Source organism: Sturnira hondurensis, unplaced genomic scaffold (genome assembly GCF_014824575.4).
Source record: "Sturnira hondurensis isolate 20B ecotype Veracruz unplaced genomic scaffold, ASM1482457v3 Scaffold0000648, whole genome shotgun sequence".
Classification (NCBI taxonomy): Eukaryota; Metazoa; Chordata; class Mammalia; order Chiroptera; family Phyllostomidae; genus Sturnira; species Sturnira hondurensis.
In genome coordinates, this window is record NW_028073279.1 from 685,546 (window position 1) to 710,922 (window position 25,377).

The following is a 25,377-nucleotide window of genomic DNA, read 5'->3' on the forward strand; positions in this document are numbered from 1 at the left end:
GAAATGTAGGCACAAAGTAGAATAGGAAAAGCAAAAAGTAAGTAGAAACAAAAAGAAATATGTCAATACATCAAATATAAATGTATTAAACTAATCAATTAGAATACAGATATTTTCAAATCAGATTAAAATATATACATGCAAGTTGGAGCTGTATATTGTTTACAAAAGTTATACAACACATAAGGAATTTGACAATCAGGACATGGATAAAAATATACTAGCAATCATTAACAAAAATAAAGCTGTAGTAGCTATAATAATATCAGACAAAATAGATTTGAGAATAAAAAGCATTACTAGTTATAAAAAGGATTCGATTCAATAAAAAGATATACCAATTCCAAATATGTAAACATCTAAAGAAATATCCTCAAAATTCATAGTACTACAAGAATAAATAAATAAGCCAATAAATGATAAATCTGTATGAGATATAAATCTCCCTTAGGGGGAAATTTCAATGCAATTTTCTATTAAAATAGAATAATAAGCACAAAATCCAGAATTGTTGCTCTTTGGCAGGAAGAGGGAAATAGGTATGATAGGACATAGAGGAGAGTACTAAATTTTAATTTAATTAAAGCAAAATCCTCAGCTAAGTGATGCATTCATATGTGTTCATTTTACTTTATGCTTTAAACCTACTTTACATGTAATTTTTATGTATCAGATATTTTATAAAGTATTTTTAAACGAAAAATTTTAAATACACTGGGAAAGCAGGGCCTGAAAGAAAGAAATTTGTCGTATCTTTTTGAAAAACAAATGTCTTTTCTAGTCTAGCCTTGTCTCTCTCTCCATCGGCCTCATCTTCACCTTATGTCTAAAAAAAATTAAAAATAACCAACCAAACAAACAAAACCCCGTTAGTTTAAAAAACTGGAACATTTCCAATAGACCTAATTCAGACCCAGCAGTCATTAAAACGGGTGGGCCTCTTATCTGTAATTTTTACTAGTACCTTGTAGACCGTGTACAAAGTCATTATGTAGTCTGATATATACAGGGTTTTGGGGGGAAATGCAGCTGGTCCATATTTGACTTGCCTAGACACAAACTTTGATGAGGCTAGGTAATAGGCTTTAGGCTTTAGGTAATAGGCTTTAGGTAATTCCACCAATACATGATTTCACCATAAAAAATGGAAAATGGCTTTTTTTTGCAATCTAAATGAATTTTTAAATTTGCTTTTTAAGTTGACTATACATTCATATGCTTCAAATTTCAAAAAGTATGATGTTTGTATAGTTAAAATTTTCCTTCTCATTCTGTTGCCAGGTCACTAAGGTTCCATCCCTGAAAGCACAAAGTATTACATTTCTATGTTTCCTTACAGAAATACTTTATGAGTGTATAAGAAAATATATACAAAGATTGTTCTTATTATACAAATGACAGCATATTATTATGTCATTTTGTAGCTTGCTTTTTTTACTTAACAAAATATCGTAGAAATTATTTAATATCACTCTAGTCTTTTTCCTTCTTATATGGAAATATAGCATTCCACTGTGCAAGTATTTAACCAGTCCCTACAGATGGACATTAAAGTTGTTTCTAGTTAAAAGAACACTTAAAGCCAAGCGTTGCCACAGGCATCCAGACAAATGCTGAACACATTTATATTGAATACGGTAGCACATTTAAGGCTATTAGATGAACATAAAATATGTTGTATGTATATATGAATCTTGCCTTTGTAGAAATGATCATGCTGTTCAAATACAAGTAAATATGTGTGATGAGGGCATAGCTTATATTTCAGAAAATAACATTTAATATTAGTCTGTTTTTCTCTCCTTTTCAAGGAATATGGCACTGTCACCAGGAGTACAGCAGCCTTTGGGAGCACCCAAATTCTCACCTAACCATTTATGACATCGGGTTTCGGACCAACATAAGCACGTACTTCCAACTGAGACAAACATGGTTCGCATTTAGTGAGTGGATTTTCAACATTGGCTTTGTTAAAATTGTAATAAGGAGAAAGCATCTTTTTGTCTGAAGGAAAGCTTGGGTTGGTGTGACCTGTTAAGCACAGTTAGTGCTAACATCCTTGAAGTAAATGTGTTCATGACCCTACTGTAAGTGGAAAAGCCATTGAGCAGAATCTATTATAGAACCTAAGAAAACATTATTTTACAATGATTTTGAACTTCTTGCTTTCAAATTAAAATATTTTGGGTGTGGATATTGATAGCCATTAAACTGATATACAAGCAAGGTGTTTTAAAAGGAAACAATGTTTGATATTTTAAACTTGTTTTATTAAAAAAGGACAGAAACTAAGAAACGATTTTTACAATAGGAATTTTAAATTATTTATTATAGGAATTGGAATAATAAGTTACTAAAATAAATTTGTATTTTGAACTCTCAATTCAGCGTATTAAATTAGTTAAGGATAATACTAACAAAATGTTTAAAGCAAGATGATTTTAGAGATGACTGAATCTATATTCCTAAAATGGTTTTATTTTAATATTCCATGCAATTCACAGAGACTCGTGTTCTCTAATCAAGTCTTAAAAAATAACCTCTAATTACGTGTTGCTTTAAAAGAAAATTCATCTTCATGTCATTGAGGTTTGAAAGCCAGGTGAGACATATTCAGGGAAGCCTGGCAAGAGAGCCCGGCAGAACTGCGCAGGGGTCGATATCTTGGGGAGCATCATGATTCCAGGGACGGGCTCCATCCCCATTAATTTGAAAACTCGATTTTGTCACTTCACCCAAAAGTCACCAGGCTTTCAGGTCCAGGCTACATTATGTCACCAGAGTGCCATTTTATTTTTTCCGCTATCAGTTTTACGCCATCGGGCACACTATTTGTTTTACACTCTCCCTGATCAGAATGCAGACGTATCCCGTGTAGGACACCGCTTTCCTGGGATCAAAGCATGTGAAGCACAATGCTGCTAATGAGGAGCCTTTTTAGCAGAGGGCCTCAGAGAGTTTTGAGAGCTGTTTTCTTCAGGTTCACGCCAAGCTAGCTGACCTGGCCTTCTGCACAGCCACCCCCGCCAGACGCCCTTGCTGACCGAATTCCGCTGTTCTCTTTTCCTTGGATAGTGCTGGATCAGAAGACCCAATCCTTGCTCTCATCAGACTAGTTCTCTTCACATAAGAAACACCTTATTTTTTTCAAATATGTTGCAGAATTAATTCATTTACAGCCATTTTTAGCTCTAAAAATCAGACATCTTGGAGCTAGCATTCTCCTGTAATCACTTTCCCTGAATTAGAAGTGATTTCTTATCTGCTCAGCAATCCCCTTACTGTTAGCTATCCTTTCTGAAGACAACAAATCCCATCCATTGTGCATTTTGACCTCTAGTTTTCCTCTCGGATGAATCTCAGTTACAGGGTCTGTGGTCATCCACTGCTGTCCCTTAAGGAGCTTTGACACAAACATCATTGAGGTGATCAGAATCTGCTATTGGGAAATTAAGAGATGTGCTTTGAGGAAAACGCAGAGCTTGCTTTTATTTTAAAGTCTAGAAATGCTCATTTAAATGAGCTTCAGCTTTTATAACCCATGTATCAGACATGAATTGATTCCTTGGGCTGTCTATGGACCAAATTCTAGGCCCCCGAGATAAGTGCATATGTGTGATTACATTAATCGACAGGAACACTAAAAACAAGCAGAGTTACATAAGCAATGATATTTTTATGAGTCTTGAATTGTGTTAGGAGATGGTTGTATTCTTATTTCTGTTATTAATTATCCCAGTCTCCTCCTCTGTGAAGCTATAGGTATACCAGCTTCTCTATAAGGTCTTAAAAAAATTCTATTGTTTGTTCTTATTCAAACACAAGGAAGGATTATAACATGTAAATTCAAAAGGCGTTTAAATTTCTCTAATACTACCATTTTGAATATGTAATTTTATAAATATATAAGATTGATATGCAATATTCTTATCAGTGCCATTTCAGAAGATAAAGCAATTCTAGTTTATCTCATATTCTTAGGTCCATCAAAAAAAGATAATGATTTTAGCTTAATATGACTACATAGTCCATGATTTGGGGCTCAATTTTATGTTTTAAGAGAATCAAATGTGCATGTAAAACGTAGCACAGTTTAACTTTAAAAAGATAGAGAAGCAAAATGGCACATTACTGAGACCCTCCCACGTGTCTGGGCTAACTGATTTCCTCCCACTTGGAAATCTTGAGTGACTTGTGCTGCAGCGTGGGTCTCAGTGGTGCAGCAGTAGGAAGAATTGGTGCGCACCCTAGCGGTTAGCGATGGACGTGTTCATGCATCAGCAGAAGAACTATCCCAGAAGCAGGCTATGGAATGGATTCTCTCACAGGCGGAAATTTAATGAACTTTCCATTAAGTTTTTTTTGTAATCTTAGATTGTTATTAGCAGTGGTATATTTCCTTAATTTTCAAATCATTCTTGTTTACTTTTGAACATCTCTGAAGTCAGGATGAATTCGTTAACTAACGAATAGCTATTGAATGAAGGCTTTCTTTACTTTTCCTAAAAAGATATTAAGTTAAAGACATTTATTTTAGAATTGAGGAAATCAGCAATTAGGACTGTTTGGCTTCAAGTAAAAAGAAACTAATTCAAACTAGGTGAAAAGAGAAGAAAGTTGGAGCAAGCTGGGGCCAGGTCAGAGGTATTTTGGTAAGAATATGGAAGAGTCTCACAAAACTCGGAAATAAAACAGGAAAGCAGCTGGACTTTCAAAGTGTAGCTAAATCCAGGAAATAGAAGCCAAACAGGACCCAGGATTTGCTCTCCTTGCTCTCTCTCTTTCTACGCACTGAAACGTTATCCTTTCTTTGCCAATTTATTTACTCCTCATGAGGATGGTTTTGATGCGGTTGATTAAGTTTGTATAACTCCTAGTTCAAGAGGTATATAAACTGGAACTCAAAAATGACCTAGAATACCTTAGCTCTAATTTTGAGACTTCTATTAGACAACTTGGCCTATGTTTAAACCCTGATACCATTGTCAGGGGCCATGAGTGTGGAGTCACGAAATGAAAAATATGGTCAGCCAAGGCCCTGCTGCCAGGTCAGGAATTTAATTCATTAAGAGGTATTGTGAGCAGGGAAGCCAAATTCTTCTGTAACAATTCTCTTACTCAGAGAAGGAAAAGTGAAACATTTAAGAGCTGCCTAAAGCAGCCCATCCTCCTTCCTTGCCTGTTTTCCTATTTCTACAGATGGAGTGAAATGTTTCCGTAGACAAAGCCTGTCCACCTGAACAGGTCAAACCTTAGCTAAAGGTGTTAATCAAGATTTCTCGAAGGTTCTGAAAGTAAATTTCTAAGATTGGCTAAAACTGTCAAGTGTCAGGATTGGCAGCAATAATCATGAAATTCATTCAATAACTTCAGAGAAAGTTTGTTTTTCAGGTTGATTTGTATCACACACTAATTTTTCCTTTTCTGTTTAAAGTGGTAATACTCTGCATCCTGGAAGTGCTTGTCATCCTCACGCTGATTTTCCTTAGGAACCAGATCCGCATCTCCATAGCCCTGCTGAAGGAAGGGAGCAAGTAAGGCCCCGCTGGAAAAACTCACTGAGTGTGTATGTCAGTCCAGTCAGCCCCCGCCTGTCGTGTAGATGCCCCAGGCTGCTTTCCCTTTAAGAAGACTTGTTAAAGAAATCTGCTTTCTATTCAAGAGGACTTGTTCAAGTTTAAATTGCCAGTGATTAGAAAGGTCATGCTAACATGTCCTTAGGTGTCCCTAAAACCTTAGTGATCATTGGGTAAAGTAATGTTAAAACCTGTCTGTCTACGTATTAGCACTTGCTTAAGCACTAAATGTATGTTAGGAGAATAATGTATGTGAAAGTAAGTAATGAAGTTATACTGTGTGTTTTATTATTGCCATACTTAGTCATATGTTAATATTAATGGTTGAGATCATTTGCAGAACTTTAAAACACCATAATTCTATAAAGTCAGTTGCCAACTATTACCATTTCTGTATGGCAAATTTTGCTAATAGAAAGAATAATTGGTTCTAGCAGCATCAGCATAAATTTTGTATCCACACCTCTTAATTCAAATAGTCCACACTTCTTAATACTGTGAGCCATTTTTATTAAAAATACTATAAAATAAACACTAAATTTTTCACAAATTCATGCTGGGAGATAGTAACAACTACAGTTTACAAACTATTCCAAAAGATCACTCCAGGATAATACTTCAAACTTTTGAATAATGCACGGACGAAACAAAGAAAGCATTGCTATAAAGATAACAGGTCATGCTCTCCATTTAGAATGACAGAAACTAAGTTGTTAAAGACCAAATTACTTCAAACAGTCTTTGCAGATTATTTTAAGAAAATTGTAGTTTATAATATAACAGTGTTACTGAAGCCCATGGTTTAGATGCTTAACAAGCAGTTTGTTAAATTAAACTCTCCTTCCCACAATAACTGAAGCCCTATCATTAGCCGCGGAAAACTACTGATTTGCTGGATTGTTAAAATAATATGACATTGTGCTTTTCACTGTAATGTGCCCCGGTGTTATGCCTCTAAATAGATGTATGAGCGCATGCACGCATGCATACAAAGGGCCAATACAGCTGTGACAGGTTGATAGTGTGCTTCAGGGAAAATGAGAGCTGAAGTAAGTGGGTGCAAGAATACAAGGTAGACAGTGGGAAGCTCAGTAATTCACTTACCAGCAGCGTCTGGAGAAAGGAGGCAACAGCATAGCTCCGTGGCGTGAAGAAGGTGAAAACTTCCAAAGGAATCTAAGGTGGGTCCACTCCTTAGGGGTGGAATAGTTCCTTCAGAGAGTCCTCAGCGGCTCTGTCAAACAGAATTGGGTTTCATCCCGCATCATATGCTGAAAAGAACGTTCGAAAGTAGTTCGGGACAGGGCAACCAGGACGGCGACCATTTCAGAAACCACGTCTTAGGAGGAAATATTAAAAGAATGATTATTCTGCATAATAAAAGAAGGAGTTACTTTGAAATGTTGCTGTGTTGAAAAGGTGGTCATTTCTTTTCCAGAAGGTAGTAGGTGTGAATTATAGGCAGGCAGTTCTGAAAGAAATTTCTAACATATTGGTAAGAAATAGAATAAATCATGTTGTATAAAAAGGCCTACCAGTGTGGTCACCAGAGCCTTATGAACACATTTCGAAGACAGCGCAGAAGATCCTGAATAAGGGGGGCATCCTCATATTTGATCAGATAATCGTCAAGATCTTTTCCAATTTTAAAGTCTCAGAATCTAAGCAAAAGGAAGAAATATTATGATCATACAATATCGAGTATTTATGAGTCAGAATAAGCAAAGGGGAGAGTTTGGGGAAATCTGGGCAGGAACCAAACACAAGCATTGAAATAATGTCTCTAACTTACAATAAGTAAAATTCAATGACTAAGAATATGCCAGCATGATCGGCAAAAAAGAGTCTGTGGTTATTACTACGGTTCGTAGAATTAATTCAGTCTAAGGCTCAGTTCTAGTTTGAGCAAATAAACCTTTAATTGAGAAATTATAACACTGGATCATTTTGAATTTCAACTCTCTGTTTTATTTCAGAGCCATTGGATATGTTCCCAGCACACTCGTTTATCCGGTTCTAACTTTCTTTTTCCTCTCCGTCTGTATTTGCTACTGGGCTGTAACAGCAGTGTATCCTTCGGTACTTCCCTCGTTGAACCTTGGGTTCCCGGCCCTGTTCCGGGCCCCCGAACCACAGTGCTTCTCATCCCAGGGAGACTGGGAACCTCCTAAAGAAACAGATGATTTTTTTTCCTGCTAAGCTTTAAAAAAATTTTCAATGTACTAATTAAATTTCCCCTCATCTAGATCAAATGGTAGAATTTGTTTTACTTTGTCTTCATGTATGGTACCTCTTCCTCATGATAACCTTAAAAAGCTTCAATGTATTTTACTATTTTTAAGAGGCTTCTCAGTGCAGCTGATCCATGTTATATTACTCTGGGCCTGAAGAATGGATAAATTATTAAAAGATTAGAAGTTTTTTGAAGTTAATCTGTCAAAGGAATTTTAGGTTATTTGCATTATTTTCATGTCTGTGTATTTTCATCTCACCAGCAAATAATTTATCCTTAACAGAGTTCACTCAGTTACTTGGCTACATCAGGGTTACCCATATACAAAGTCGTAACCCCAGATGGACAGTGTAAACATGAAAATAGAACCTGTAACCCAGAGGTCAGTGAAAGGAACTGTCTTTTACTTAACCTCACTAGAGAATTCTGCTCCATTTCCTCTAACGGTTGGAGCAATCATCCAAAATTGAGACCCTGTGTATTGACAGGGATCCATAGAGAAGGGGAAGTTGGCCAGGTGTTAGCAGGAAAACACAGGAAGTGGTGGGAGAATGGAAAGCAAGTATTATTTCCTGAGCTCATTTGTCTTATCATATATCCAAGAAGCAGGCATCATCAACAACAGCACTAATAAATGTGAAACTAAAGGGGGTGAAGAGGGATGAACACAGGATGGAAAATAAGATACAGTGTACTTTCCAGAGCTTGTTAAAGAATTATATAAAGTGATGTGATGGAAAATGGCAGAAGCTCAGAGAAAAAGCACAGGACATGCAATTGGGAGGCTATACAAAAGGAGAAGGCAAGAAAGGTGTTATCTTGGAATAGCATTTAATACAATATTATCCATGTTGTTTTTTTCTGAGTACAGATTTTTAACACAACTGAAATTTCCAAAGCTTGCCCTGGTGCTCAGTGTAACTTTGCCTTCTATGGTGGAAACAGCCTGTACCATCAACATATCACTACCTTCCAGATATTCAATCTATTTGTCTTTCTCTGGCTTATAAACTTTGTCATTGCATTGGGCCAGTGTGCCCTTGCTGGTGCCTTTGCTTCTTATTACTGGGCCTTGAGAAAACCTGACGACATCCCACCACATCCACTTTTCACTGCATTTGGACGAGCCATTCGGTAAGTTCCGTGATGCCCCCTACCTCTGTCTTCCACGTTCTGCTTAGTACACTTATAACTCTATCCTGTGCTTATCATTCAAGTGGCAAACTACATATGAGCTCAAGGGTATGATTCAAGAGTCATGGGTGTTCATTGGCTCAGTCTGGTTTAATAGCCACAATTTCATACTCTCTACCCAGACTAGTATTCTTCTAAAAACCATTATCTAGGTTACTAGAGATAAGAGATAGGGAAGGGCACCATACTAAAGGTTAAGGATTAACTTGGCTCTCTCATACCATTGCTCAGCTCTAACATCCTATTTTATGCTGACACACTATTAGTATTAATTTGGTAGCTGAAGGCTAAAATATGTGTGTATGGTTTAAAAATCTCTACACCTTTATCAATCTGAATAGGAGTCTGCTATCAGTCCTTCTGCACTTCCCTTTTACCTATAAAACATGTTTAACTAACATCCTTTTAGTTAATAGTAAAGACATTTTAACCTTTACTCTTACTTTATCTTTGCCCAGATATCACACGGGATCCCTAGCATTTGGATCTTTAATTCTTGCATTAATTCAAATGTTTAGAATAACCCTAGAATACTTGGACAAACGTCTTAAAGGTAAGGTTCCAGAATTCATCTTTTCTCAGACTTCCTGACCTCTGGGAAAAGAGCAGACAGGGACAAGTAGTTGCAGGAAACATGATGATTGTAACAAGGGTAATGAGAGTGGAGGAGGCCAGGTGGGGGATATATTTGGAAGGTAAAGCCAACAGGACTTGGTGAGGATTCGATATGAAAGGGGATAGGGAAGAGAAGCAGTGGTGAAGAGTAAGGGAGAACACCTTGGCAGGTGCGGCTCAGTGGATTGAGTGTGGGCCTGCAAATCAAAGAGTTGCTGGTTTGATTCCCAGTCAGGGCACATGCCTGGGGTTGTGGGTCAGGTCCCCAGGAGGGGGCATGTGAGAATCAACTGAACATTGATGTTTCTCTCCCTCCCTTTCTCCTTCCCTTCCCCTCTCTCTAAAAATAAATTAATAAAATCTTTTTTAAAAATAAAAGAGAATAAGGGAGAGTAAGCATGCGATGCTATCTGCTAAAATGTAAAAACCAGGAGAAGCAAATTTCAAAAAAGAGATTAAAATTTTTTTTTTGACATTTGGCATTGAGAAGCATGCTGGAGTTGTCTGGAAGTTTCGAGTCTAGGGCTTGGGACAGGTCAAGCTTAACCTATAAATATCAGTGTCATTGGCATAAATCTTCATATATGACAGGTAGTTTATAAACATATAAAGTCCATTTAGAATGCATTTTAAAATATTATTAATTGCCAAAACAAACTTGAAACAAAAACATTTTGGAACATTTATAGTTCCTGATTTTAAAACAATACAGAGATATGGTCATCAAAACAGTGTGGCTCTGGCATAAGGATAGACATATGGATATAGAATAAAACAGAGAACCTGCAAATAATAGCTCACATATAAGCCCATTCAGTGAGGAAAGGACAGTTTCTTCAACTAATGTTACTAGGAAAACTGGGTTTCTATTGGCAAAACAATGAATTGGGACCCTTACCTTACATCATGTACTAAAGTTATTTCAAAATGGATTATAGGCTTAAACATAAAAGCTGAATATACAAAACTCTTAGAAGAAAGCATAGGAAGAAATCCTCATGACATTAAGTATGATGATTTCTTAGATATGACAACAAAGGACAAAACAAAAACTAGACTTCATTAAAATAATAGAATATAATTATCTAAGGGCACTGTCAAGGGAGTGAAAAGGAGAGCTCACAGAATGGGAGAAAACATTTGCAAATCATATGCTAAAGAAGTGACCAATATTTAGACTCTATATAAAGAACCGCAACTCAACAATAAACCCAATTCAACATGGACAAAGGATTTTCTAATGGCATTAAACTTTTTTAGCTTTACTGAGATGTAATTGACAAATAAAATTGGGATAAGTTGAAAGTGTACAAAGTGATTTTTTGGTACACATAGGCATTGTAGAAGGCTGCCCACATTTAAGGTAATGAACACACCCATCACCTCACCTCACATATTTACCTTTTTTCTTCTTCCTTTCTTGGTCAAAACACTTCAGTTCTATTCTCTTAGCCAATTTCAATGATATAATATAGAATTATCAGCTATATTCACTATGGTATACCTTAGACCCTAAGACCTTATTTATCTAATTACTAAAAGTTTGTACCCTTTCACCACCCTCTCCCGATTTCCTCCGTCCCTCAGCCTGCAGCTACCTCCATTATTTTCTGTCTAGATGAGTTCAACTTTCTTTTGTATTCCACATATGAATGACACCGTGCGTATTTGTCTTTCTCTACCTAGCCTTCTTTCACTTTGCATGGTGCCCTCCAGGTCTATCTCTGATGTTGAAAAAGTGGTATTTCCTTCTTTTTTAAGGCTGAGTAATATTCTGTTGTGTACCTATACCATGTTTCCTTTATCCACGGATCCATCAAATGATATGTAGGAAGTTTCCATACATCAGATATTGTGAACAAGGCCAGGTGAACATGGGAGTACAGGCGCCTCTCTGAGACAGTGACTTCATGTCTTTCATATACATACACAGAAGTGGAGTTGCTAGATCATGCGGTAGTTCTATTTTTAATTTCTTGAGGATCATCCATACTGTTTTCCACAGCAGACACATCAATTTACCTTCCCATCAACAGTGTACAGGGTTCCCTTTTCTCCGCATCCTCACCAAAACTTATCTCTTGTCTTTTTGCTGTAGACATCTTGACAGGTGTGAGGTGATATCTCATTGTGGTTTTGACTTTCATTTCTCTGACAATAATTGATGATGATTACCTTTCAATGCACCTATTGGCCTCTTGTATGTCCTCTTTGGGAAAATGTCCACTCAGTTTCTTTGTCTATTTTTTTAAATCAGGTTATTTGGGTTTTTGTTTCCTCTTGTTTATGCTATTGAGTTCTGAGTCCTTGTATATTTTAGGTATTAACTTATCACATATGTGGTTTTCAAATATTATTTTCCATTTCATGGGTTCACTGTTCATTTTATTGATAGTTTCCTTTGCTGTGCATAAGCTTTTTAGTTTGATGTAGTTCCACTTGTTTATTTTTGCTTTTGTTGACTTTGCATTTAAAAAAATCATTGCTGGAGTTCCTGCCAAGGTGGAGGCATTGGTAGAAACCCTTCACTTCCTTGCACAACCTAAAGGAGGATAACAACCAATCTAAAATCAATAAACAACCAAAAGCACCAGAAAATCAAACTGCATGGAATTCTGATAATGGAGGTATTAAAGAAAAAATCAGCCATCACAACCAGACTGGTAAGGTGGTGGACCAGCACGGGCTGGCTCAGAAAAACCTCGGCAACCCAGCAGACCATGGGGGTGGGTGCAAGGGAGGGACTGACTTAAGGGGAAAACTGAGACTCAGAGCTGACTGTGGACTATAGCGGTTGCCCTGGTGGGAGAAACTCCCAGTCTCACATGAGAGTTTGTTGAAAAGTGCTCTAGAGACAAGCAGGCGAGCTGCACTGTTCCCTGTCTGGCCCCTCTCCTGCAGCGCAGCAAGGAGGTTTCCCTGCCCAGGTGAATACCCAAGACCCCACCCCCTTATAACGTATTAGCTGTGCCAAGACCAAGAAATATGGACCAAATGAAAGAACAGAGCAAAATTCCAGGAAGAGAACTAAGCAAGGAGGAGACTGCCAACCTATCTGATGGAGAATTTAAAGCTCTAGTAATCAAAATGTTCACAGATCTGATTGAGCTTTGTTGGGAAATGTAAAAAACAAATGAAGGAAACCCAAAGTGAAATAATGCAAAAATATTCAGGGAACCAACATTGACAGGAAGGAAACCAGGACTCAAGCAATGATTCAAAACAAAAGGAAGAAATAAGCATTCATCCAGAAGAAAAGGAAGAAACAATAATTCAAAAAAATGAGGAGAGGCTTAGGAACCTCTTGGGACAATTTGAAATGTTCCAATATCTGAATTATAGGAGTGCCAGAAGGATAAGAACAACAGAAAGAAATTGAAAACTTATTTGAACAAATAATGACAGAAAACTTCTTCAATCAAGCAAAAGAAATAGACTTCCAGGAAGTCCAGGAAGCTCAGAGAGTCCCAAAGAAGTTGGACCCAAAGAGCAGCCCACCAAGGCACATCATCATTAAGTTACCCAAGATTAAAGATAGAGAATCCTAAAAGAAGCCAGAGAAAAGGAGACAGTTACCTACAAAGAAGGGCCCATTAGACTGTCAGCTGATTTCTTGAAAAAACCTTGCTGGCAAGAAGGGGTTGGAAAGAAGTATTTGAAGTCATGAAAGGCAAGGACCTACATCCAAGATGACTCTATCCAGCAAGGCTTTCATTTAAAAGGGAAAGGCAGTCCTGGCTGGTGTGGCTCGGTGGATTGAGTGCAGGCCTGTGGACCAAAGTGTCACAGGTTCAATTCCCAGTCGGGGCGCATGCCTGGGTTGCAGGCCAGGTTCCCCATGGGTGGTATGTGCAAGGCAACCACAGATTGATATTTCTCTCCCTCTCTTTCTCTCTCCCCCTCTGTCTAAAAGAAATAAAAAATAAAATATTTTTTATAAATAAAATAAAATAAAATAGAAAGGCAGATAAAGTACTTCCCAGGTAAGGTCAAGTTAAAGGAGTTCATCATCACCAAGCCATTATTATATGAATCATTAAAGGGACTTATCTAAGAAAAAAAGATAAAAAATATGTACAATAAAATGACAATAAACTCACAACTATCAACAAATGAACCTAAAAGAAAAGAAAAACAATGGAAACAAAAACTAAGCAAATAATCAGAACAAGAACAGAATCAGAGAAATCGACATCGTGTGGAGGAATTTCCGTGGTGAGGAGGAGGGATTTCAATAGCGGGGGAAAGGTACAGGAAAGAAGCAGCATAATTACTAGGCATAAAATAGATGGGGAGAGATAAAAAATGGTATAGGAAACAGAGGACTCAAAGAACTTATATGTACAACCCATGGATATGAACTAAGGGGGGAATGCTGGAGGGTTGGGGGGCAGGGTGAAGGGGGTATAAAGGGGGAAAATCAGAAATACTGTAATAGTATAATCAATAAAAATACTTAAAAAATAAAAATAAAAATCATTGCTGATACCAATGTCAAATTACCCCATTTTTTCTTCTAGTTTTATGGTTTTAGGATTAAACCTAAAACCATAAAAGACTTGAACCTTTATGGTTCAAGTCTTTAATCCACTTTGAGTTGATTATTGTACATAGTGTAAGATAAGGGTCTAATTTTATTTTTTTGTGTATAGGTATCCACTTTTCCTAGCTTTATTTATTGAAGATACCATCTTTTCTACATTGTATGTTTGACTTCTTTGTCAAAATTAATTGACCATACAGGGTCTGTCCAGAAGGTAATCAGCCATGTAATATGAAAAATAGAGACATTTACTGAAGAAGATACAAGAAACATCGTACACAAGACAATGACACCTCAGTCCTCACACCGTTCTCCCAATCCCCATCAGGGGCCCATCATATTTTCCTGAATGTCATCAATGGTCTGAAATCTCTTTTCTTTCAAAGGTGGTTTTGGTTTGGAAAAAAGCCAGAAGTCACAGAGTGCCAAATCTGGGCTGTAGGGGGGCTGAGTCACCTGGGTTTCACCAAAAACACTGCATGAGACTTGATGCGTGAGAGGGCACATTGTTGTGATGAAGCTGCCAATCACAGTTGCCCATTGCTGCAGCCTTCTGAATCATCAGAATAGTTTCCATAGAGGAATGTTCAAGCTTAACACAGAATTTGGTGCAGATTTGTTGCTCTACTCACTCAGTCATTAGTAATGCAACAACCACACAGTATACATGTTTACTCAACTGCATCTACTGCCCTGCTGACCAGTACAGTGAAGTCATCATTGGTCACACAGGCACATGCCAGTTCACTCTCCTGGGCTGCCAGGTTACATTGATGTTGCGCATACTGTTCTCATGTTAACAATGGCTATACTTTTTTCAGACAGACTTCGTATGTTCATGAGTGTATTTCTGCTCTCTCTACTGTTTCATTCATGTATGAGTCAATTTTTATATCACTACCACACTGTTTTGATCACAATAACTTTGGAATATAGTTTGAAATTAATGAGTACAACGACTTCAGCTTTTTTATTTCTCAATTGCTTTGGCTATTTGTACTCTTGTGTTTTCATTCAAATCTTAGAATTTTTAAAAATTCCTTTGAAACATACTATTGGAATTTTGATAGAGGTTGCATTGAATTTGTGAATTGTTTTGTGTACTATGAATATTTTGACAATGTTAATTATTCTACTCCATGAACATTTCTTTTTTTGTATTTATTTGTGTCTTCTTTATTTTTTACATTTAATTCTCAGTATTGTTTTTGATGGAATTGTCAATGGAATTGTTTTCTTAATTTCTTTCTCCAATAGTTAGTTGTTAACATATAGAAATGCAACTGATCTTTGTGTATTGATTTTGCTCTCTGAAACTTTACCAAATTTGTTTGTCCTAATAGTTTTTTGTTGGAGACAGTAAGTTTTTTAATATATATAATGTCATATGATCTGCAAACAAAAACAAATTTACTTTTTCCTTTTTGATTTGAATGCCTTTTTTTTCACTTGCCTAATTGTTCTGGTGAAGTCTTTCAGTATTATGCTGAATACAAGGGAAGAGAGTGGGTTATTTCTACCTTAAAGGGAAAACTTTCAGTTTTTCACCATTGAGTATAATGTTAACTGTGAGCTTGTCATGTATAAACTTGACTATGTTGAGGCCTACTACAACCAGTCAGTTTGCTAATATTTTGTTCAGGAATTTTGCATTTATATTCATCAGGAATATTGGCCTATTATTTTTCTTTTCTTGTTGTGTCTTTGACTTTGGTATCAGTGTAATGCTGACCTCCCTGTACTTATATATTTTTGGAAGAGTTTGAGAAGGGTTGATATTAGTTCTTCTTTAAAGGTTTGGTAAAATTCGTGAGTGAAGCCATCTATGTCTTGTCTTTGTTAGGAGGTTTTGATTAGTAATTCAGATGAAATTCTATTTTATTATGATTTAGTCTTGGTAGATTGCCTATCTATAGGAATTTATCTGTGTCTTCTAAGTTACCTAGTTTGTTGGTGTAAAATCATTCATAGTAGTCTCACGATTGTACGTCTGTAGTATTAGTTGTAATGTCTCCTCTTTCATTTCTGTATTTGTTTTTTTCCTTTTCTTCATTACTCTAGCTAAGGGTTTATACATTTCACTTATCTTTTAAAAATCTTTGATCTTCACTATTTCCTCTCTTCTACTTTGTGCTCAATTTGTCCCTCTCTTTCTAGTTTCTGGAAGTGTACAGCTAGATTGTTTGAGATTCCTTTAACATAGGTGATTATTGCTATAAAGAATCATGTCCTTCTTAAAACTGCTTTGCTGCTACCATATTTTAGATATGTTGTGTTTCCATTTTCATTTGTCTTAATATACTCTTTGATTTCCCTTTTAATTTTTTCTTTGACTGATTAGTTGCTCTGTAGCATGTTGTTTAATTTCCACGTATTTGTAAGTTTTCCAATTTTCTTCTTGTTTCATACCTCCGGTCAGAAAAAAATGCTTAATATGATGTCAGTCTTTTGACATTTATTAAGACTCTTCTGGGGAATATTTCATGTATGCTTGAGAAGAATGTATTCAGCTGTGGTAGGATAGAATGTAATGTAAATGTCTCTGAAGTTCTTCTGGTCTATTGTGTAATTTAAGACCAGGGCTTCCCTTTTGATTATCAGTCTGGATGATCTATCCATTGTTGGAAGTGGAGTATTAAAATGCCTTGCTATGATTATGTTGCTGTTTATTTCTCCCTTCATAACAGTTTACATTTGCTTTACACATTTATGTTCTCCAATGATGGCTGCATAAATATTTACAATTTTATATCCTCTTACTGAATAGACTCTTTATTATTGTATAATGATCTTTGTCTCTTGTTATAGTTTTTGATCTAAAGACTATTTTGTCTGATATAATTATAAATATTCCAGCTTTACTTATTGATATTCATTTTTAAAGAGAGAGAGAGAAATATCAATTTGTTGTTCTATGTATTTTTGCATCCCTTGGTTGCTTCTTTTATGTGCCCTGGCCTGGGATCAAACCCACAACTTTGGTGTGTCAGGAAGATGCTGTACCCAATTGAGCTACCTGGCTAAGCCTACCTGCTTTTCTTTTGTTTCCATTTGCATGAAAAATCTTTCTCCAATACTTGATTTTCAGTCTGTGTGTGTCTTTAAAGGTGAAGTGAAACTCTTGTAGGTAGCAGATGGTTAAGTCTTTTTTTTTTCATTTATTCATCCACTTTGTATTTTTTTTATTGGAGAATTTTAGTCCATTTATGTAAAGTGTGCTTCTTGATACCTATGAACTTACTCTTACCATTTTGCTAATTGCTTTTTGGCTGTTGTGTAGATGTGTGTTTTTCTCTTCCTCTGTTGTAATTTGATTCCTTTTCTCTAGTGGTATGCTTTGATTCCTTTTTCTTTATGTTTCTGTATCTACTGTTGGTTTTTGGCTTTGTGGTTATCATGAAACTTACATAAAACATGTTATAGTTGTAACAATCTATTTTAAGCTAATAACAACTTCAAACACATGAAAAGCTCTACATTTTTATACTCACCCCCACATTACAGGCTGCAATGTTTTTGATGTCATGATTTGCATATGTTTATATTGTGTATCAACAGGTTATTTTCATTGGAGTTATTTTTAATGTTTTTTCCTTCAACCTTCATGCTAGAATCGTAAGTAACTTATCCACCACCAGTACCATTTTAGAGTATTCTGAATTTAACTATATATTTTCTTTTACCAGTGAGTTTTACACTTTCATATATTTCCACGTTACTAATTAGCATCCTTTTGTTTCATCTTAAAGAATTCCCTTGGGTAATTCTTGTTAGGCTGGTCTAGTAGCGATGACTCTCATTTTTTGCTTGTCTGAAATACTCTGTCTCTTTCAATTCGGAAGGACAAACAATGCCACGTATTTTCTTGGTAGGCAGCTTTTTTTTCTTTCAACACTTTAAATATATAATTCCACTTCATTCTTGCCTTAAAGTTCCTACAGAATAATCCACTTATTTTCTTATGGGTTTTCCCTTATAATTAACAAGTTGCCTTTGTTCTGTTGTTTATAACTTCCTTTTAACTTTTGAGCCTTTAATTGTATGTGTCTCGATGTGAGTCTCTTTAGATTCATTTTCTGGGGGTATTCTTCAGGCTTTCTGAATATGGGTGTCTGTGTCCCTAGGCTGGGCAAGTTTTCAGATATTATTTCTTTGAATAAGCTTTCTGCCTCTTTCTCCTGCCTTTGAGATCTCTAGTACATGTATATTGGTCTACTTGATGGTGTCCCACTGGGTATTAAAGCTAACTTCACTGTTTTCAGTCTTTTGTTTCTTTTTGCTCCTCTGAGTAGATGAATCCCACTGCCTTATCTTTGCATTTGTTGATAATTGTTTTTCTTAATCTAGTCTGATATCGAACCCCTCTACGGATTTTTTTCAGTTCAATTATTATACTCTTCAGCTCTATGAATTCTTTTGATTTTTTGGTGTGTTTTCTATCTCTGTTGAAATTCTCATTTCGTTCATGCATTGCTCCCCTGACCTTGGTGAGCCCTTTTATGACCAATATCTCTGTTTCATTAAGATCAGTTTCTGAGATTTATCCTGTTCTTTTCTCTTTGAGATATATTTCCTTGTTTCTTTATTTTTTTCCTTGACTCTCTGTGTTGGTTAATGTACATTAAATAAAAAAGCCACCTCTCCTAGTATGTCAGATTGGTCTTACAGGAGATGAATGTCATCAATCAGCCCAGTCCAAGCTCCTGGTTTTCTCAAAACTTTGTGATTATCCTAGCCACCATTGTTATTTTTGGTGGCTCCCAATAATTGAAAATGTGCCAGGACCTGTCAGTGTCTCAAAGGGGACCGTCACCAGCAGAACCTAGATGCAGGCTGATTAGATGCCAGGCACTCAGACAGCCACTAGGAAAATATGTAGTTCAGCCCTTTTCATGTAGAAACTGGGAGGTGGGTGTTTTTTCTGCTCCCTCTGCAGAGAGACAGGGTGTGTAGCTGTTTGTGGCGGGAGTGGGGAGTGTGCCCCTGCACCATTTAAAAACTGCTTCTTTGTTTGCTGTAGTCTTGAGGAGACCTGAATGCAAGACCTGTTGGCTATCAGGGCCAGAAGAAATGGGGATCATCCCTCAAGCAGGAGCCGCAAGTGCTGCGGCACCAGGCATGTTACAAGATCCTTCCAAAGAGATGTTGGTGACCTAGTGTTATACATGCAGTGAGCTAGAGACAGAAGGTGGTGGAAGTGCTCACCAGCTTCCCCAGGGTCCCTGAAGCACCATAGTTAGCTTCTAGATGCATACAAATTAGAGCCTTGGGGAGCAGGTTATAAAGTATGCAGTCAGACCCCTTCCTTAGAAAGACTGGAAATGGCTGTGTTTGCCGCTCTCAATGTGCTCAGCCCCGGGAGGACAGCCATAGTGAGTGCTAGCACATGTGCCTGTCAATAACTGCTTCTTTGTTTTCCAAAGTCCTATGGGACTTGTGAATGCAAACTCTGTTGGCTTTCATAGCTTTCAGAGTTAAGTGTTTTGAGGACTTGTCCCTTGGGTGGGGGTCTCAAAAGTTGGAATTCTAGGTGTGCTGTCCAAACCCTTCATTCTTCAGGGGAAAGAAGCTGAGAATTGGATATATCATCCCAACTGTATGGTGTTGTGCAGGGGGTGGGGTTTATGGGGTGGTGCGCCCCAGCATTTCCTCCCATTTCAGTGTGGGTATTTTCTTGGTTGTCCAGTGTGTATCACGTGCCTCGCTGAGCTAGTTTTTGGATTTCTCTCAAAGGAAATCACTCCAGTTGTAGCTATATGTTCAGTACATCTGTGGAAGGAGGGAAGTTCAGAGGCCTCCTGTGTCATCATCTTGGTCTCCCACAAAGGATTTGCATGTACATGGCTCCAAAAAAGATATACATATGGTTAATAAGCACATGAAAAGATTCTCAGTATTAGTCTTTCTGAAAATGCAAATCAAAACCATAATGAGGTACCTCTTCACATCCATTAGAATGGCTGCATTAAAAAATGGAATGTAACAAGTGTTTGTGGGGTGAGGATAAACTGAAATCCTTGCACATTGCTGGTGGACATGTAAAATGGTGTAACCACCATGGAAAACAGTATGGCGATTTCTCAAAAAGTGAAATAGGATTGTCATGCTCAACAATTAGTCTTCCAGATAAAAGCATTGAAAGCAGGGGCTCAAACAGATATCTGAACATCAGTGTTCATAGTATCATTATTCATAAGGTAGAAACAACCCAATTTCATTAACAAATGAAGAATAAACACAATGTGACATGTGCATACAATGGAATATTACACAGCTCTAAAAAAGGAATGAAACGATGAACCTTAAAATCTTTATGTTAAGTGCAATAAGCAAGACACAAAAGGACAAATACTGTATAACTTCACTGAGATGAAGTACCTGGAAGAAGCAAATTTATACAGACAGAAAGCATAAAAGAGTTAACCAGGGGTTGGGAGAAGGGGAGACTGAGGAGTTAGTTTTTTAGTGGGTACAGAATTTCCATTTGAGATGATGAAAAGTCCTGGAAATGGATGGTGATGACTGCACAGCATTGTGAATGTACTTAGTGCTATTGGGTTGTATACTTAAAATGGTTAAAATGGCCAATTATGTGTATGTTTTAATTCAATTTTTAAATGGAAAAGCCATTTAATTTTTTTAAATTTATTTTTTTGATTTGTAGAGTTTAGTTGCAAACCATTAATAGATTTAAATATCTTGTCATAGAATCTCAGAACAACGTTTCTAAATTTCTGCAACACTGCCTGAAATGCTGTTTATGGTGTTTGGAAAAAGTGGTAAAGTTTTTGAACAGAAATGCCTACATTATGGTAAGTAGATTATTTTTTATTTATTAAACTTCTTTGCAAACTCAAGCCACATGTCCACATTTCCATCTCTAAAGCACTTCCGCATCATGCAGTTGAATCTGTCACCAAGTGGATGCAAGGGTTTGTGAAGCCACTGCATAACGCAGGGCCCTGCTTTCCTAGTGGAGATAGCCTACTAACGGTACTTCAGTATTACCTTCAATATCTCTTTGGAGAGGAAAAATATTTATTTACCTTAGAAGTTTTTATTTTATTTGTTAAAAGTCTTTATTTACTTTTAGAGAGAGGGGAAGCAAGGGAAAAAGAGAGGGAGAGAAACATCAATATGTGGTTGCTTCTTGCATGCCCCTCCCTACTGGGGACCTGGCCTGCAATCCAAGCATGTGTCCTGACTGAGAATCTAACCAGTGACCTTTTGGTTCGCAGGCCATCACTCAATCCACTGAACCACACCAGCCTTGGAAGTTTTCAAATATGCTAGATTGAACATGGTTTTGTGTGTCTTTGACATAGTTTATTGGAAGGACAGCTTACTTAGTCTATGTTTCACTCTGAGATGAAAATATCTTTCTGAGATATATATATTTTAAAGGAAGCACTTAATGAAATTTGTTTCTTATTTTCTGTGGGAATACAGAGGCTTCTAAATAAATTTTTAAACATAGGGGAACCAAAAATATAAATCTTCTAAAATTTAGCAACTACACTTGCTTATTATCACAGTGACACAGGGTCTACAGCAACGATTCAAATTCTTTTGATTTTTGGTGTGTTTTGGCCATTCAAGTACTCATTAGCTTACTTCCACCGAGAATACTGTACTGAGTCTCTGAAGCAGTAAATCAAGTGTATGGAAAGGCACTGGATTTCCGGAGAGCCATTTTTAATATGAACTCTAACCTTTAACCCATTTGGCAACAAACCCTAGTCACACACTTCAAAGACAGAAACCATGTGCTGAGATTTGAGGAAAAAACCTCCCGTCTGAATCTCTCTAATCCCCTCGGAGTTTAAGGGAATGCAGCATCGGAAGCAGACCTTATTGCCAACGACTCTGAGGGTGGTGCAGAGTTGAGGGCACGGAGTCCCCGGGCCTCCCACAAACCCAAATGTTAGAAAGAGTAATGAGAGTATCTGGACAGGTGCCAGAGAATGCATTCATCCTCCCGTCATAGGATTGCCTCTTGGACTCGTGAGAGTACGTTACTGACTCTGGAATAATAACTGTCTTCCCCAGATTGCAATATATGGCAAAAACTTCTGCAGGTCAGCAAGAGATGCTTTTGATCTGCTGCTAAGAAATATTTTAAAGTAAGTAAACCGGGTGGACATCGCCACAGAAGATCTGGTGACCCCCGAGCTTCCCATGCTTCCCATGTTGTTTTTAACATGTTGGTGGTCATTTTGGACATGAATGTTATCTTTTAAGTTGATAGATTGAAACCTTCTCCGTGACAGCAGTAATTTTTTTACATCTTAGAATTGTTGTTTCTATCATCCACGGTTGTCTTTATTATATCCACTGGCATGTATTTATTTGTATTATCCACTCTGCTCAAGAAGTTTTTCACGTGAACGTTATCATCATGTCTATGACCACTTCGCCCTCCCCAAACTGACAGGGCCTCAGTGAGTAAGGTCAGGGAACAAATGCAGCAGTCTGAGGACCCAGGGCCTCCGCAGGCCACGCACTGGAGAGAGAGGCCGACCCCACTAATTGTGCCGGGCAGCTCTACAAGCCGTCTCTGTTCCCTTCATCGGAAATGTCAGAAATGAATCCCAGAACCTCAGTGCTCGTATTTAACAAATGCCAAATAAAGCTGCAGCGAAACACATCAAAATGAAGTGATAAATTATTTGTTCTCTTGCATTTCAAGTGACACATGTAATTTAAACACAAAATTATGCTGTGTTTTTTCTGATTCTTAGAGTTGCCATTATGGATAAAGTTACAGACTTTGTACTAGTCCTGGGGAAACTTCTTGTTGCTGGGTGTATAGGTAAGTAATAATAATAAAAATTTACAAGGTGCTTAGGAAAACTCCTTTACTACAAAAAAGCTGTAGTCCTTTCCTAATGCATAACATATATGTCCTGCCTTTTCATTGTAGGTGTCCTGGCCTTTTTACTCTTCACACAGAGAATATCGATCATTATAGAAGGACCAACATCTTTAAATTACCACTGGATACCTTTGCTGGTAAGAGCTGGTGTCTTAGTCCAGGCTGCTATAACAACATACCACAGACTGGGTGGCTTAAACAACATGAATTTATTTTTCATATACTGAAGGCTGAGAAGTCCAAGATCAAGGTGCCCACAGATTTGGTTCTTGGTGATGACTCTCTTCCTGGTTTTCAAAGGGACACCTCTTTGCTGAATCCTAACATGGTGGAGAGATATATATCTCTCCTGCTTCCTCCTGTGAGGGCGCTAATCCTATTCATGAGGGCTCTACCCTTACACCCTAATGACCTCTCAAAGGCCCCACCTCCAAATACCATCACATTGGGGGTTAGATTTCAACATGCAAATCTTGAGGGGACACAATTCATTCCATAGTAGCTATAACATCCACTCTGATTAATCAGAGATGGCTAAATTAAAAAAAGAAATGAGAAATAGTGATAGCTAATATATTTTGTGAAGCTTACTTTGTGTCAAGCTTCATTCCATTTTAAAGGCTGGGTTCCTTAGAAACTATCTCTGAGACAGAGGGTTGAATGAGAAGGGTTTATTAGTAAGTCTTCTCCCAAGATACACTTTTAAAGAAGTGAAGAGGGCAGGCCGGGGCAAAGGAACAAGCTGACCCACGATGCAGTTAAAGCTGAAGCCTCAGACATAAACTGCAGGAAGTTCTGACTAGGGGGCTGAGCCTTTGTGTGCCATGTGAAGTGGCCATTGGCCAGGCTGACCTTTGGATGGGGGTGTAAGCTTGGCTGAGGCAGTTCCCTTCCAGGAGGGCAATCTGTACTGACGGAGCAGCCTGCGTTCCCCAGACGTGGAGGAGGACCTGGATGGAGTCCTGTGGTATCTATTACCATGCATTAACTCACTCAATCCATGTGTCACAAATACTGTTGTTATGATTCACGTTCTCCCCTCTCCTGCCAACAATGTTGTAGAGGAGGCACAGACAGGTTAAGTCACTTGTTGAGTGAAAGCCAGGGCTGTGATTCAGACCTTCGTGGTATGTGCCCTCAACTCCTATGCTACTGCCTCCATGTGCGAAATCCTAAATGTGGCATATATTTGGTAGGGATTGGGAATAGTGGTAAGAAAATTGGCCAGTTATCTGGTACATTTTGTTTAAATCCCACTACAGAGCACTGAAGAACATCATAATGAAAATGTTTTTTTCTCTATATTGAAATCTTTTTCAACACAGAGTACATCCAAGCTTTCTTATCTTGACTTTCATGTAAAGCTGAACTATAGATTTCTCAGACAACTTAATGACTTCGTCACTCTCTTCCTTACTCCTTTACAGACCATCGTTATTGGGTCTTACCTAGTTGCACATGGGTTCTTCAGCGTCTATGCAATGTGTATCGATACAATTTTCATCTGCTTCTGTAAGTTTTCGAAATATGTGTTTGCCCCCTTCAGTGGATAACCAAAAAAAGAGGTTAAGACCCATGTCCATAGCTGGCTTGTGAATTTGCTATGACCTGGCTGGAATCACAAAACAGTGTTTATTTGTAAAGAGGCAAATTTGTTTAGTAGGTGCTCTTTAAAACTTCATAGCTGAGAGAATGGGGTTTGCAAAGCACGGGAGAGTCAGCTATTGAAATGAACCTCAGGCTTCATGGTATGGAGTTAGCATGAAATGATTTTTTTATTTCCCCATGTTTTTAAGTTTATAATGATTGGCTTCTGTAGTGCTTTATTAACAGAACTGAGGACATAACTGGGCTTTGGAAACTCTTTGAAGAGAGCCTTTATAGATTCTGATAAAGCCAAGCTGGCAATGGTTTCAAAGACACACAGGGCCGAATTCACATGAGGTAACACATTGACAAACGGGACAAATGGAAAGGATTCATAGAAGAGCATGTCCAGGAAATGGCTAGACCAGTTCCAATGCTTAGAGTAAAAATACGTACCGCCTTAGAGATTTCACACTGATTTATTCACGGTGCCTCTGTGTGACACGTATAAGTTGCGTACACAGAATGAATGTTTTCTGTTAGTACTTCATCATAAAAGTTTTGGAGAACATAGTGCCCTCAAGAGTTTGATCTGGCTCTCACCTTCAACCTAGAGAAAGTAAGGCCAGCAGGTGAAAGAACGGAACGTGTTAGCCCTACAGCTGTACCCTCTGAGAGATTATTTTGGCACACTGCCCATAAGAGAAATAAAGGAAACATTCTATAACAGGGCATTACTGAGCGATCCACTCCA

At 37.6% G+C, this 25,377-nt stretch overlaps 1 protein-coding gene across 1 annotated transcript in view; it reads left to right on the forward strand.

Moving 5' to 3' along the window:
• SLC44A5 (solute carrier family 44 member 5) overlaps positions 1 to 25,377 on the forward strand; it is a 125,093-nt gene that overhangs the window by 92,749 nt on the left and 6,967 nt on the right. Inside the window, exons 11-21 of the mRNA XM_037043854.1 lie at positions 1,812 to 1,943; positions 5,435 to 5,534; positions 7,553 to 7,645; positions 8,104 to 8,191; positions 8,681 to 8,943; positions 9,462 to 9,556; positions 20,870 to 20,973; positions 22,211 to 22,284; positions 22,903 to 22,973; positions 23,085 to 23,173; positions 24,464 to 24,548. Of these exons, the coding sequence (XP_036899749.1) occupies positions 1,812 to 1,943; positions 5,435 to 5,534; positions 7,553 to 7,645; positions 8,104 to 8,191; positions 8,681 to 8,943; positions 9,462 to 9,556; positions 20,870 to 20,973; positions 22,211 to 22,284; positions 22,903 to 22,973; positions 23,085 to 23,173; positions 24,464 to 24,548 (1,194 nt within the window). The remainder of the gene's footprint in view (positions 1 to 1,811; positions 1,944 to 5,434; positions 5,535 to 7,552; positions 7,646 to 8,103; positions 8,192 to 8,680; positions 8,944 to 9,461; positions 9,557 to 20,869; positions 20,974 to 22,210; positions 22,285 to 22,902; positions 22,974 to 23,084; positions 23,174 to 24,463; positions 24,549 to 25,377) is intronic.